Raw genomic sequence first — 15,240 nt, forward strand, 5'->3', positions numbered from 1 at the left:
TTGGATGTTTTTTGTTGTCAATTTCTAGACATCCACTCCTTAAAAAACCAGCTTTGGGACTTCCTTGTTATTGAAGGTGCATAGTTTCACGGACCGCATGGGTCTACAAGACCTGCTTAGCAAACCCACAGCCTCCCCCCATGTCCCCCTGGCCCTCCCCAGGGCCAACCCCTTGTACTGGTGGAGCTGATGACTTGGTGTTGAATTCCACAACTCTAAACAACATGCTTCTGCTTCTGGAATTTTATTTTCTAATTTAGGCCCTTACCTATTGACTTAGCCTTAGGAGGATGAAGCTTCAGCATCTCTCACTCTCCACTCCCACCATCTTCTTCACTCTCACCTCTTCCCTCCTCCTAATAGAATTACGTGATAATTATCCTGGGGTCAAGAAGCCAGGACATCTTGATTACATTATTACAGCAATGAAAAAGAAATACACAGCTGAGTCAGGCAATATTCTGTGATTACTTTTAATTTCCTGCACAGCTTTTTAATTTCCCTGGAGTTAGCAATTGTCTTATTTTGTTGTTGTTGTCATTGCAGATGGCCAGGGCAGGCCAAGGAGCTTAGCTTTCAGGATTTAGCTCTGGGGAACAGCAGGATCAGGTGTGTGGGTGGGGGGAGAACCAGCCCAGGGCTCTGCACCAGGGCACACAGTGACCATGGGGGGATAGTTAGGATGGGGAAGGCTGGAACTTCAGAGGAACTTAATCAAGATTAGCTGCGGTTACTGCTTATGCTCTGGTGTTCCTGCCCTACAGAGGGTGCCTTCTTAGGTGAGGTGAGCCCCAGGTGAAATCTGAGTGGGTTCCAGAGTCACCAGGAACCTAGAGAAGTTATGAAAGGACCTTGATGGAGGCACAATACTGGGCAACCCCGCAGGGAGCACAGGTTCTGCAAAGAGTCCAATTCTTGAAACAGGCCAGTTCTGTAGGCAGTCTGGTCCTGGGGGCAAGTCGGTTCCAGAAGTAGGCTGTGGAAGTAAGATTATTCTGGAAGCAGGTTGTGGAGGCAGGTGCGGGGGGCAGGTTCTGGAAGTGTTCTGGAGGTGCGGTCCTGGGGCGGGTTCTGGAGGCAGGTTCCAGGGACAGGTTCTGGAAAAAAGGTCTAGTGGCGGGTTCTGCAGGAAGGATCTGTAAGAGGGTTCTGGAGGCGGGTTCCAGGGGTGGGTTCTGGCAGGTTCTAGAGGCGAGTTCTGGAGGCATGGCAGACCGAAAGTGCAGACGGCACCCGGACTGGGGCCAGGCCCGGGGCCTGGGTCTCGGAGCGGAGAGAAGAAAGAAGGCATTGTTTAAGGGCTTGCCCCAGCGCTCCCTCTAACAAAACCGTTAAAAACCCCATTGGGAACATTTTTGGACAAGCCCCCGGAGGGTGCCTGTTGCCAGCGGGACGGGATAAAACGGGCGGCAAACTTGAGGAGTCTGCACGAGGAGCCGTGCAGGGAGGCGCGCCGAGGGGGTCTGGGCTAGCACTGTTTGGGAGTTTTAGGTTTCGCATTGTTTTTTCTTTTTTTCCTAACTTTGCCGAACAGTCAGCGGCCGCCGCGGCGCATGCGCAGTCCGCTCCCGCGCCGGCCGCTCGGCGTCCAGCCCGGCGGTTGCCAGGGTGACCGCATTCCCCCGGGACACCGCGGGCGCGCGGGCGGGGCCTGCCCGCCTCCCTCGAGCTCTGGTTGGCCGAGGCTGCTGTCCGTCGGAGTCGCCGCCGCCGCCGACTGGGCAGCGGCAAGTTTCGCACGCTCCGCGCCCGGCGCCACGCCCCTCAAGCCGGCCCGCGCCCGCCACCCCCGGAGAGAGGACAGTGCGCGACCGCCGGGGCCCCCGAGAGGGACTTGCGCTGGCGTCGGCACCCAGGCGGGCGCGGCCCGAGCGGCGAGCGGCGATGATCCCCGAGGAGAGGCCCGACGGTCCGGGCGCCGGCGAGGAGAGCGGCCGGCTGCAGGCGGCCGGCAGCGTCCGCAAGGTGGGCGCGCCCGCCGTGGCGGGGGCCGCTGGGAGGAGGGGCCCAGACTCCGGCCCGCTCCTGGGCGCGGGGCTGCGGAGCCGGCGCCGGCTTCTCCCGTCCGAGCGCGGCAAGCCTCCCACATCTCGCTCGCGCCTAGGGACAAGCTGGGCTTGCCGCTGGGGAAACTGAGGCCGAGCCCGCGCTGCCCGCCTGCGCCAGGCTCCTCTTTTGCCCACTTAGGGCCCCTCCTGTGCCATCCTGGAATAGGTGGGAACGCGAGTCCAGCTCGTGATTTTCTGCGACGCTCCGGGGCCCTCTCCTCTGGCAGGCGTTGGGCTCTGGTCTGTGACAGCCCGCGGCCCTCGTGTTGGTTCCCGACGCCCGTCATTCCCCCTTTCCTAGCTTTTCGCTCCCTCTCCCCAGGGCTGTCCAGCTTTGCCCTGGGCAATGCCTCTGTATTGGGTGAGACTCGTTGCGGCCGGGGTTGAAGCCTCCCGCTGCGGGAATGGCTGGAGGACTTCACGGCTGGGCAGCTTGCCCTTTCCTCACTTCCCGAAACCTCCTCCCCTTCTGAAGTCCCTAACCCCGGGCGCTGACTGTGGACGGTGCACCGTTTTCAGGACACGGGGAAGCTGTGGAAGGGGTTGGAGACCTGCTGAGTCTGTGTGTGGGAAGGAGGGGGCACTCTGGTTGCCTCGATGTGCAACCCGGAGCCCACGTGTCCCCTGCAGGTCCCCGCAAGGCTGATCTGGTGTTCATGCCAAGCTTTAGGCATCCATGTGCCCAAGGGCTTTCAGTCCGGTGCTGCCAAGCAGAGGTGGCACCTCTGCCTACAGTGGTGCTTTCCCCTCCTTCTCTCGCTTGTGTCAGACTGCACATTGTCCCCCCACTGGCTGGTTCTGTTTAGCTTTTGTGTGCCTGGGGCCCAGGTCTTCCAGGGTGCCAGAGGGAGGCATCCAGGAGGCCAGGACATAGGCTGCAGGTTATTGGCCAAGTGATGCTGACCAGACCCCTGGAGGGGCAGGCTCCTTCCTGCCCACCCCCCAGAGATGTCGGGTGCTGCAGCAACTGTGTGTGTGTGGGCGAGGCTGTGGCCAGCAGCCCCATAGAGTGGGCACTGGAGAGAGAGGAGGCCTGTCACCTGCCCTCTGTGAACTCACTTCCTTGCAGGGCGGCCAGGCCTGCAGGTGGCCTTTGGAGAGAGCATGTGTTGTTTTGGGCAGACTATTCGGAAAGTTGCTCACAGGAGGTTTTCCAGAAGGTTCAGTGGACTACACTTTCGGGCTCTCTGTCTTTGCCATTTGTCGACTGCCACTCTGGGAAGGGGGCAGAAACTGTTTCCAGCCGTCTCTCTGGAGTGACCCAGCAGTCAGAGCATCCTGATCTGACTCCCTACAAAGAGACATTGGGCTATGCAGCTGGTGGGCGGGGCGTGGACCCTAGCCCTGCTCAGCCCTGAGCGACACTCTGTACCCACTAGCATGCTTTTCTGTTCTGTTGCCCAGGCAGTTCCTGCCACCTGGAAAGTATAACCTGACCCCTGCTGCCGGCTAGTGTGAGGCTGGCTCCTAAGCCAGCTATAGTGCTCAGAGTCAGGGCAGGCCGTTTAGCTGTTCATATATATGAAAGCTACACCTGGGTCTGAGGCCCCCGTGGACCAGTGTGGGTGATGTGTCTCTACCCTGAGAGTAATGAGACCTGGCGTCCAGTGGGCTCTCACCTGGCTCTGGTCTTCAGTGGGCATTCACCTGGCCCTGGTGTCCAGTGAGCGCTCATCATCTCCAGCTGGGCCCCCACTGAAGAGCAGCCTGGGCCAGTTAGAAAGGGCTTTGGGAGTGGGGCCTGCTTGGGGGCGGTCAGGAACCACCAATGCCCGGGTGAACATCGGAGGGGGCGGGGCTAGGGGGCTACCTGGCAGGCCTGTGTGGGCAGATCTGTGGTCCATCTAGCTGTAGCCACCGTGTCCTGGGAGAACCCCTTGGCAGGCACGCCCACTGGACTCTGTCCCTGCAGCAGTGTGTGGGGGATGGGTGCTGGGCCTCTGCCCTCCTGAGGTGTCTAGTTCTGTGTTCCAGTAAGATCATGGGGGAGGGGAGGGAAGGGGTCCCTGAGGCTGGTGGGGTATCAGCAGGCGGGGTGTCCTGGGCAAGGGCTCTGAGAGGAGGAAGCTAGTCTGCCAGGCGTGGGGGCCTCTTCCTGGGAACCGACCGAGGCAGAGGGAGTCTAGGGGAGGGCATGGGGCCCGGCCTTTCCGATCATCTTGTTGTTTGTTCCAGGCCCGTGCTGGCCTAACTATCTCCCCGCTTTGCCAGTTCTGGCCACATCCATGCCATTTCCTCCTGGGCTCCTGGGGGTCATGGGCCTGGTGCTTCCGGGCAGCAGGAGCCACTGTGCTTGTCAGGGCCGCAGCAGTGAGGGTGTGCGGGGGTCACTTCCCTTTTCCCCGTCCGCTCCCGCCCAGGCTAGGTTCTGGGGTTGGGGGAGGAGGCTGTTCCACAAGTGGGAGAGTTGGTTACCCGGCATCCACGCCCTCCCTGCAGGCAGATCCCTTCACCACGGGGCCCAGGGTCACCCAATGTGGAAAACAGGCGTGAGCGCGGCTTTTGGGTCTGCCCAGCACTGAAGGTTGGGCTCTGGTCACTTGCTCCCACACCTCCCTACCCAGGTCACGCCAGCCGGCTGGCCTTCTGAAGCAGACGTTAGGGTCAGAGGCCCGTGAGCGGTGCTGCAGAGCTGACAGCAGATCCCGGCTCAGAGGATATGGTTCTCCTCACTTCCAGCACATCTCTCCAGGGGCACTCGATATCAGAGACCAAATGACCCGTGTTGCTGAGGACAGGCCTGCTGAGCTGGCAGCCCCTGCCCAGCACATGGACCCACCCTCCCTAGGCAGACAGCCGTGGCTGCACACCCAGAACCCTTAGCACCTGCTGGAACTCTGCAGTCAGACCTTTGGAAGGAGAAGGACGTAGCTTAGGTCGTGGCCTGCCCTGCCCTCCCTGGATTTTCAGGCCTCCTGGAAGGGAAACTGCGCACGTCCTTGGCTCATTCCCTCCTGCACTGAGCGGGTTTGAGGGGCACTTCGAATAAGAGGCCAGGCCAGCGGGAAGACAGACACTCGGCCAGCAGAGTGGAGTGGGGAGAGCGTGTTTTGTCTTCTTCCCTCCTTGTGCCACCCTGAGACCAGTCCCCCTGCCATCTACAGATGAGAGCCTGCCCAGAGTGCCACAGTGGGGAGGCCTCTGTGTCCACTGCTCTTTTTTCTCTTGTTCAGTGGGGACAAGTCCGCTCTCCCCAGTTACCTAAGGACCACTTGGCAGCCTCCTGTCCTTCAAATCCCGGAAAAATGCCGCCTCCTGCGGGAAGTCTTCTCTGGTTGACCTCTCTTGGGAACGCTGGAGTCTGGTGGAGATGTTGGGCACTAATCCGCAGTGGCCATGCACCAGGAGCCTTCTGCATGTGAGGGTGTGAAGCTTTCTTTAGGGTGCCACTGCAAGGGGCTGGGACAAGGTAGAGCCCCCAGAAAGTCTGAAACTGCCCCATGCATGATGGGGGGACACACCAAGGAAGAGCAGCCGTGCTCCCTTGGATACGTGGATGATAGTAGGTGCTGCAGGGAGGCTGAGGCCAGTTCTGCATGAACAAACCCTCCTCCTATGCGGGCCGTTGGGCAGGGTCCTGTGAGCTGCGGCGTCCTCATCCCCATTCAGTTTCGGGGGCCAGGTGACCACCTGTGGGGACATTGCCCAGGGAAGGTGCATTCTGAGAAGTCCTTCCCGACTCCTGGGCTGGTGAGTGACCCTGACAGGAGGTCCCTAAATGGCTAGGAGGAGGCCTGGTGGCCGCAGCTGTACCACCAGGGTCCCACTGGGGCCCTGAAAGCCACTCTCGCTCCCTCTCCCCTCACCAGCCGCTGTGGAAGCCCCTGACCCTCCCTGGCTGGAGCCCTCCAGTCGCCCTGTCCACAGCATCACTGCAGCCAGTGCAGGCCCCGAGACATGGGCAGGCTGGCAGGATTGCCCCGTATAGTGAGGTAGCATAGCTGAGGCAGGCAGTGGGCAGGCAGGAGGCCTGGCCTGCTGCCTGTGAGCCAAGCGGCCCTGGGCCTGTGATTTGGGCAGTTGCCCAAAGGGACCCCACAAGTAAGCAGCCAGCTGGGACGGAGCCCAGCCCCAGATCAGCATGGGCTGAGCACCGCAGAGAGCGGGGTGGGGTGGGCACCCCACATACAGGCCCCTTTCTGTTAGTGCCTTGGCAGGAGCTGGGCTATCGCCCACCCATGCCTAGCCGCGTGCTAGAATAATCGTGTGGGTGGGATGGTTATGGGGTTATGGCACAAAATTCCAAAGTGTAGTGGGGTGTGTGGTGAGCAGTTGGCTGCCTCCTGCCCGGGGCTCCCAGAGGTGATTGCATGTTTGGGCTGGGCTAGGGAGACTCAGAGCCCCATCACGCTGGTGCTCAGCTGCTTCCTGGGGCCCCAGTCCCAGCCATGTCCCGCACCCACCATGTCCTTCCTGGCCTGCCCGCCACCCACTCCCCTCCTTCCTGGTATCACCTGTTGTGCCCGGGCTCTGTGTTCGTCCGCCCCAGCCAGGAGGGCTGGCTCAGGCTCCACTCTTGGTGACAACCCCTTTCCCTGCGGGCAGGAGTCCCCTGGCCCAGCCTGTGGGCACTGCGCTCTTGTGAGCTGCTGACAGAGGCACAGCCTGGCCCCATGACCCGTGGCCTTTCTGCAGGGCTGTGACCCCCTGGCACAGACACAGCGAGGCCGCCCACAGAGCCACAGGGCCCGGATCCACCAGCAGATCAACAAGGAGCTGCGGATGCGGACAGGTGCCGAGAACCTCTACAGGTAATCACAGCCCCCTGGGATGCCTACTGATGTCCCCAGAGGCCCACTGTGAGCCAGGCCCACACTGGGTGATGGGGGCAAGGCAGTGGCCCGGGCGGGTGTCTGCTCTCGTGGTTCAGTCTCTCTCCCAGGGGAGAGGGATGAGTGAGCAGCTGACCATGGCTGGTGCAGGCTCCCAGGACCCGGGGCTGGGCCTTCCACGGGGGTCTGGGGCAGCCATGGCACTCAGCCGAGACCCTCACAGCCGAGCCAGGCCCCCACCGTGGTGGACCTCACTGGCAGGGGTCACCTCAGGGCCAGCCAAGTTCTGGGCTGGGCTGGGGGGCCACAGGAGGTGTTCCTGCCAGCGTGCAGTGGGGGAGCCTCTGATATGCATGTGGTGACCAGCGGGGGCTTCTCAGAAGAGGCACTACTTAGGCTGCACTGTGGCAGGTGACAGCCCTCCCGAGGTTGGGGGACCCAGGAAGGGGTCCTGCAGACTGAGGAGGCCCCTCTCCCCTAGAGCATGTGAGCTGCACGTGTGCTTGGACCCTCTCACACACACAGCCCACCCTGTGGGCGATGGCCCGAGGCCCAGGGACCTGGCCTGACCTGCCTGAGCTTCAACCAGTGAGCGCAGAGCCAGCCCACAGGCTCCAGGATGGGGTTCTGCTGGGCCCTGGGGGCCCCTCCTTTTCCTTAGCAGCCCCGCCCCCCTGTCTACCCCATCCCTGCCCTGACCTGGCCTTCCTGGGGACCTTGTGGCCCTTCTGTTGTGCACCTAGTTGCAGGCAGAGTGAAGGTGTGACCCCCACTTCTCCAGGGACATTGGTTCCAGTCGCTGTGGAGGGTGTGCGTGCGCTTGCATCCTGGGGGAGGGAGAGGGGGGAGAGCGCCTGTGCCCTGGAAGTCGGGGTCTGAGGAGATGGGCCCTGGGCTGAGCCACGGTGTACACACACACAGGAAGCTGCATGTACTGCAGGCGACTCAGAGGAGAAGGGGGAGGTCATCGAGTGGGCTGTGGACCCCGCTGCTGCCCCCCATGGGGGCTGACCCGTCAGCTTGTCACTCTGGGAGTGGACTCTGGAGCTCAGGCTGGGGTGCCAGGCTGCGGGGAGCCCAGGGCGCATGGTCTGCCTGCAGGGCTAGGGCTTCACCTCAGCCCGGCCTCCCCCAGAGCTACCAGCAATGCCCGGGTCAGGGAGACGGTGGCCCTGGAGCTGAGCTATGTCAACTGCAACCTGCAGCTGCTGAAGGAGGAGCTGGAAGACCTCAGCAGCAGCGTGGACGCGGCCCAGCCCGAGAGGTGTGTGTGCGTGTGCAAGGACGCAGACTGGCCCAAGAGGTGTATGTGTGTGTGCAAGGACACAGACTGGCCCAAGAGGTGTGTGTGCGTGTGCGAGGATGCACACTGGCCCGAGAGATGTGTGTGCATGTGCAAGGACGCAGACCGGCCCGAGAGGTGTGTGTGCGTGTGCAAGGATGTGAGCTGACCCAAGAGGTGCGTGAGTGCGTGTGGGCCATCCAGGGCAGCACCTGTGTGATGTGTGTGGGTGTGTGAGGACGTGTGTCGGAGTCGAGGGGAGGTGTGTTGCGTGTAGCAGGAGCGGGAAGGGGTGGACTCCATGGCAGTCGGGAACAGCAGGGTGCAGCCTTAGAGTCGGGACTCAAATCTTCTGGTTCTAGTGAAGGTGTTACTGTCCCCATGATCCCCCTGGGGCTGAAGGAGACCAAGGAGCTGGACTGGTCCACACCCCTGAAGGTGAGTGCTGCCCTGGGACCCCTGGGTCTGAGGGGACACGGCCCTGCCCTGGGGTCTGAAGGGACACGGCCCTGCCCTGGGGTCTGAGAGGACACGGCCCTGCCCTGGGGTCTGGGGGACAGGGCGAGAGGATCTTGGAGGCTTCCTGGCCCAGCTGTCTCATTGAACAGATGAGGAAACAGGCCCAGAGGAAGGAAGGGTCTGCCCTGGATCCGCCCAGCCTCCACAGGCTGTAGGGGATTCTGATTGGGTGGGTTTTGGAGAAGAGCCTAACCTGGGACAGGTGTGGCAGAGCTGGTCATCCTGCCGGAAGCCCCAAGATGGCTATAGGGTCTCCAATTCTTGTTCTGAGGGTCCACTGGCTGGGTGCCGCCCTCTCCAGTCACAGCCTGTGCTGTGAAAACATGCTGGTGCCTGGGGCTCTCGTGGTGGCTCATGAGCCATGTGGCCGGGGGGGGCCTGTCTCAGCCTTGTAGGCTGGGTGTAAAGGGGCCTCTACTCTGCCTCAGTGTCCTCGCCTGCCAGGTGGCAGGTGGGTTAATAAGGGAATGGAGTAGAAATAGGACCGTGTCTCCAGGCCCCACATCTGCAGTGTGGGGGGGTCCCCGGGGCCAGAGGGGTGGGACCCACGTCAGCGCACACACCAGCCCTCAGCCCTTCTCCGGGGGCCCAGGGCCTTCCCTTCACTGTGGTCTTGCCCAGTTGGCGGGGAGACTCCAGGGAAGGCCAGCGCCTGCCCTCCCCCCAATCAGGAGCTGATCTCAGGGCACTTTGGAGAGGATGGCACCTCCTACGAGGCCGAAATCAGGGAGCTGGAGGACCTGCGGCAGGTGCGTGGGCTCCTCCCCTCCCTGCCCGGGACACAGGCCACACCCAGGTCACAGATGAGGAAACCAGGCTCAGTCAGGAACAGACGGAAAAACAGAGCTCAGTGGAGGCGTTCACACCGCAGGAGTCCCCATGGGGCAGCTCTGCGGACAGTGAAGGGGCAGGCACACCCAGGGTGTGCACACTCAGAGTCCGCAGGTGGCTCTGCGCACGCCGGGAAAGTTCCATCCCCACTGAACGCTGCTGGTCCTTTGGGAGTGGCTGATCCGTGCCTGTCCCCTCCCCAGGGCTGTCCCTCCTTTGTGCCCTTCACTGTCTCCTGGGGCGGCATGTGGACCCATTCACCCCATTCCCGTCCCCCATCCTCCCATGGGGCTGTGATGTCCGAGGGGGTTCCCAGGGCGGTGTGGGGTGGGCCAGGGTGGTGGAGCCCAGCCGGCTTCTGCCCTGCAGGCTATGCGGACCCCCAGCCGGAGCAAGGCAGGCCTGGAGCTGCTCATGGCCTACTACAACCAGCTCTGCCTCCTGGATGCACGCTTCGCGGCCCCTGCCGGGAGCCTCGGGCTGCTCTTCCACTGGTAGGGCTGCGGTGGGTGGCTGCCCTGGGGCCTCCCCTGGTGGCTCCCCGACATGTGAGCTGCACCCATCCCCACCAAACCCTGCAGGTACGACTCGCTGACGGGACTCCCAGCCCAGCAGCGGGCCCTGGCCTTCGAGAAGGGCAGCGTGCTCTTCAACATCGGTGCCCTCCACACCCAGATCGGGGCTCGCCAGGACCGCTCCTGCCCCGAGGGCGCCAGGCGAGCGGCAGAGGCCTTTCAGAGGGCTGCTGGTGAGAGGGCCCCAGACCCCAGCCTCACAGCCGTGGGCAGGGTGCACAAGCCTGCATGTTCTTTGCTCTGGGGCACCTGTGTGGCAGAGCCCTTTCTCTGGTGCCAGAGCTGGGGGTGGGTGGATGGCCGCCCAGCGTGAGGGGCTGAGCACGCACAGGCCCTCTCTGGGGGAGCAGGGGGTGCTGCCTGAGCCAGGCTGAGGTTCGTGGGGGCGGGGGCGGCAGCCGGCCTCGCCCGCTGTGAGCACCCCATCCGCAGGGGCCTTCAGCCTTCTGAGGGAGAACTTCTCACGGGCACCAAGCCTGGACATGAGCCCCGCCTCGCTCTCCATGCTGGAGCAGCTCATGGCCGCCCAGGCCCAGGAATGCGTCTTTGAGGGCCTCTCGCTGCCGGCCCCCATGGACCCCCACGACTGCCTAGCCCAGCTGCGCCTGGCTCAGGAGGCTGCCCAGGTGAGGGTGGGAGGCCCTGTCCCAGGAGAGACCTAGACAATGGCTCGGTTGCCTAGTCCGGGCCTGGCCACGCTGCAGTGGTGCTGTGGGCAGGAGGGCCTGGTCGGGGGTACAGCTGGGCCGAGGGGGCAGAGCCGGGGACAGAGTAGGCTGGGATCCAGGCAGGGAGGGGTGGGGTGCAATGGTCGTGTCTTCTTCTGTCCGTTCCTAAAGCCAGCTGTTGTCCTGGTCCCTGTGGGGCTGGTCAGGACCCCAGGGTCCTGAGTCCATGTGGCTGGGGCAGCACCAATCAGAGCCAGAACTGGTCGGCTTGGCAAGGGGCTCCTGGAACATTGATCGGGCAGGTGGAGGCCTGGCCCCAGGTGGGGAGAGGGGGCTGAGGCTGCTGGGCGAGGCCAGGCTGGACTTGTCCTGGAGTCCTGCGGGAGGGCCCACTGGCTTGCCGTGTGCACCGGCAGGTGGCGGCCGAGTACGGGCTGGCGCACAGGACAATGACCCAGCCACCCGTCCGAGACTACGTGCCCTTCCCCTGGACCACCCTGGTGCATGTCAAGGCCGAGCACTTCCGTGCCCTGGCCCACTACCACGCGGCCATGGCCCTCTGTGACGGCCCCCGTGAGTGCCCCGCCCCATGTGTCCGTGTGCCAGCCCAGGCCTGGCACAGCGGGGCTCACGGCCCTCTCTGACCCCCAGCGGCAGCCGAGGTGGAGTTCCCGGCACTCGAGCAGGTCTTCCTCGGGCTCCCAGCCTCGTCTGAGCCCCGGGGCCCCGCGCTGCCACAGGAGCAGGAGGAGCGCAGGAAGCTGGGTGAGGCCGAGGGAGGAGGGCGCTGGGGCCGCTGCAGGGTCTGAATGACCCACCCCACCCAGTTGTTCACGAGTCGCCTCCTCTGGGCACATCTGGTGTCCTGGCACTGGTGGGTGAGGTTGCCAACTCGCCTCCTGGATGCCCGCCTACCCCAGTGGGTGATGCCAAGAGGAGGGGCCGGAGCTGCTTGGGCGGCCTTCTGGGCAGGTGGGGGCGCACGTAGGGAGCAGCTGCTCCCTGGCCACCATTTGCACCTGGCAGTGCCTGGACCAGCCAGTGGGCCCTCAGGATGAACCCAGAAGCCCTCACCTGCCCTCCTCTTGTTGCGTCTAGGGGTGGGGGGAGCTTCGGCTCCGCCTGGAAGGGCTGGGGGAGCTGGGGGCCCTGGGGCCCCACACACCGTGTGATGGCCGTGTCCTGCACAGGCAAGGCCCACCTGAAGCGCGCCATTCTGGGGCAGGAGGAGGCTCTGCGGCTGCACGCGGTGTGCCGCGCCCTGCGCAGGGTGGACCTACTGCAGGCTGTGCTGGTCCAGGCGCTGCAGTACTCGCTGGCCAAGTACTCGGAGCTCGACCGAGAGGACGACTTTTTCGAGGCCACGGAGGCCCCTGACATCCAGCGTGAGCAGCCAGGCCCCACGGGATGGGTGTGTCCTGGCCAGAGGGTGGGCGGTGGGCTGCGACCCTGCAGCTGCTGTTAGAGATGCAGCCAACTTCCTGTCCCCTGGAGCTGTGGGCAGAGCAGGAGAGCAGGGGGCTCGGGGAGCCCACACTGGCACGCTCTTCTGCTCCTCTGCCCCTCCCCATCTCCGCACCTGATTCCTGTCCCTGCGGCCTGAAGGCAGACGCCCACAGGCCAGGGGCCCAGCATCTCCTGCACTACCTGGCCAGGCACAGCTGGGGAGCGGAGACACCCAGGAGCCACCTGGAGCTCCTCCTGCCAGTGGGGGGCAGCCACGCCCCAGAGGTCCTCAGAGGGGCCTGTGTACACAAGGCAGGCCACACCTCCAGTCACCCACTCTGCTCAGGCCAAGTCGCATCCTGGCTGCTTCCTGGGGGTTTGAGGTCCCATGAGCCTCGGGCTTAGCCCTGCCCTCCCTTTACCTTTGCCCTTCCAGCCAAGACACAGCAGAGGCTGGAGGTCAGGGCACCCAACTTCTCCCAGGTGAAGGTGGCTGACATCTTCCACCGGCTGGTGAGCACCCCCTCTCAGAGCACCCCCTCTCGGGCCACACTGAGGCCCTGTGTTTTCACTGACCTGGGCGAGGCCCCTGGACAGGCCCACAATGGTGGCCCAGTCCTGTGTTCCTCCACGGCACCTCATTGGTTTTTGTCCCAGGAAGTAGAGAATCTGCCCCAGGGGTTGCTACAGGCCAGGGGTCCTCCAAGTGTGGTGGCCCAGCCAGACCTTTGATCCCCCCCCAGGGGCCCCTGTCCGTGTTCTCTGCCAAGAACCGCTGGCGGCTAGTGGGGCCCGTCCACGTTACCCGGGGAGAGAGTGGCTTTGGTTTCACGCTGCGGGGAGACTCGCCAGTCCTCATCGCTGCTGTCATTCCTGGGGGCCGAGCTGCGGTAAGGGCCCCCGTCCCGCCCCAGAGCCAAGTCCCTTGGCTTCTAGGAGGTGGCTGGGGTGAAGGGGGAAGATGGGACTGTGACCACAGGTGGTGGGGTGCCCTCGCCGGACTCCTGAACGTCCCCACGTCCCTGCAGGCAGCCGGCCTGCAGGAGGGAGACTACATCGTGTCCGTGGAGGGGCAGCCGTGCAAGTGGTGGAAGCACGCCGAGGTGGTGGCCCGGCTGAAGGGCGCGGGCGCCGAGGGGGTGAGCCTACACGTGGTGACACTGCTGCCCAGCGCCGAGCCACCCGGCCCGGTAAGCTCCAGGGCCTTGGGGGACGGCCCCACCTCTCTTGTCCCACCCGGCCCTGGGCCTTCCTCCAGGCCCCAAATGTCCCCAGGTGCTGAGAGGGCATTAGAGAGAGGAGGCTGGGACGTGGCGACCCTCACTGGGGCGGCCTTCCGGGTGCCTGTGCTGCGGCCTCCACGCGGCAGTAACTCCCTGAAGCCCCAGCCCACCCATCAGTGGCCTGAGAGCCCACACTCCTGGGGCTCGGGGCAGAGGCGCTGCTGCAGGAGCTCGGCCAACCCGTGGGGGCCCCGCTGCATGGCCACCCTTGCAGGACCGCCCCATGTGCCATGCCTCCTTCCCTGTCACACTCACCAGGCTGGCCACAGGCAGTCCAGGCCAGGGGGGCTGACCACCACGTGTCTCTGTCCCAACTGCAGGGGGACCGCCGGCCGGCCCTCGGGGGACTTCTGAGGAGCCAGAAGGAGTGTAGCTGGGAGATGCCAGTGCCCGCACGAGCCAGCCCCAGGCCCCTCCTTGGCTGGAGCCGCAAGGCCAGGAGGGGCAAGACTGGGGGGAGACTGTCCCCAGCCCCACACCCCTGAGCCGCACGCTGCCCTCACCCTCTGGGTGCCCAGGGTGGCAGAGAGGGGCAGGCTGCCCACACATCTGGGGCCCGGCACAGGATCCATCTGTCTGGGAGTGGCCCCCTCGTGCCCTCCCCCACCCAGGGACCTTCAGGCCAGTTTGCTGCCCCACCCAGTGCCCGGAGCTGCCCATTAAAGACAGTATCAGAAGAGGTGTGTCTCAGCCTGGTGCTGTGGGCCGGCACTGCACCCACACATGGGAAGTGTAGCTCTGGACACTGAGTCCCAGTGCCAGGAGGCTGCCTCTGGGCTGCCCTGTCGTCACATGCCCCAAGTGCCCACCCGAGGAGGGCAGCTTCCCAGGTGGGGGATGGGGCCTGTCCAGCTGCTTCTCTCGGAGCCTGAAGGAGCCGCCCCGGATTGCTGGGGCACTGTGGGTGACATGTCGGCAGTGGGTCCCTGCAGCCGGATCCTCCCTCTCATGTGGCGGGCTCCCAAGGCCCCTCAGCTGGGCTGTCTCCCTCCCCCTGCCTCCCAACATGCCATGTCCTGTCCACAGCCTCTCTCAGGGCTGGGTCTGCCCCAAGCCAAGCTTCTGCCTGGCCACAGTCATTCCTGCCAGGCACCACTCCGCTGGCCCGCCAGCACCCCACAGGCTGGACGAGGCTCAGCTCCCTCCCAGGCTCCAGGCCTCCTTCCTGCCCTGCCCCTGCCTCCACACAGCAGCCAGGGGACCCACAGCGCTGCCTTCTCTCTGGGCAGGGTGCCAGCCAAGGCCACCCCCTGCAACACTGTTTACTCTGCACAGAACAGGGACCCCTCCCTGCTTCTGCTCTTGCTGTCCCCTCGTCCTGACATGTCCCTCTCCCCCACCCCAAGCTTTCTGTCCAGGAAACACCTAGCTCTCATCCCAGCCCTGAACCTGCTGTCCAGTCTTTGTCTGCGCTGCACCCCACACCCGCATCCCGCGAGGCCCCGCCCTCACCTTGGCCCTGCCCTCCATCCTACCTGGCCCCGCCCCACAGTCCTACCTGGGCCCCGAGGCCGCTGCTGCTGCTGCTAGTGGGTAGGTGTCTGTGGGGCTATCTCATCCCTCTGCACCCTGGGCCAGCACAGAGGGGCACCTCCAGCCTGCCCTGACCCTCTGGGGCTCCGCCCCTGCGGCACCTGGCCAGGCTCATATGGTGAGCCCTCAGTGTCCCTGGGCTGCATAGATGGGAGAACGGTCCCCAGAGGCCATCAGTGCACAGGCTTCCCTTGGACCCAAGGAGGCATGAGCTCGGGACCTGGACCCAAAGGGAAGGGTGAGAAGGGCTGTGTGGGAGCAGCCACGTGGAGGGGGCGCTGGC

At 64.2% G+C, this 15,240-nt stretch overlaps 1 protein-coding gene across 6 annotated transcripts; it reads left to right on the forward strand.

The window, feature by feature from the left end:
• The first annotated feature begins 1,829 nt into the window (after positions 1-1,829).
• On the forward strand, positions 1,830-14,733 carry RHPN1 (rhophilin Rho GTPase binding protein 1). 6 transcript variants are annotated; one of them, XM_058565052.1, is made up of 15 exons: positions 1,830-1,965; positions 6,684-6,799; positions 7,956-8,084; positions 8,465-8,540; positions 9,293-9,370; positions 9,822-9,946; positions 10,034-10,200; positions 10,460-10,653; positions 11,112-11,268; positions 11,347-11,460; positions 11,886-12,080; positions 12,578-12,654; positions 12,885-13,031; positions 13,170-13,331; positions 13,745-14,723. In XM_058565052.1, exons 1-15 carry the CDS (start codon positions 1,885-1,887, stop codon positions 13,907-13,909), a joined length of 1,983 nt encoding a protein of 660 aa, XP_058421035.1. In that variant the 5' UTR covers positions 1,830-1,884; the 3' UTR covers positions 13,910-14,723. The 6 variants fall into 6 exon arrangements, with proteins under 6 accessions (XP_058421035.1, XP_058421034.1, XP_058421037.1 ...); XM_058565051.1 differs by lacking the exon at positions 1,830-1,965 and having other exon boundaries at positions 6,735-6,799; positions 7,302-8,084; positions 13,745-14,724; XM_058565054.1 differs by lacking the exons at positions 1,830-1,965; positions 13,170-13,331 and having other exon boundaries at positions 6,735-6,799; positions 7,302-8,084; positions 13,745-14,733.
• The last annotated feature ends 507 nt before the right edge of the window (positions 14,734-15,240 follow it).

The sequence above is a fragment of the Diceros bicornis genome, chromosome 21 (assembly GCF_020826845.1).
Source record: "Diceros bicornis minor isolate mBicDic1 chromosome 21, mDicBic1.mat.cur, whole genome shotgun sequence".
Classification (NCBI taxonomy): Eukaryota; Metazoa; Chordata; class Mammalia; order Perissodactyla; family Rhinocerotidae; genus Diceros; species Diceros bicornis.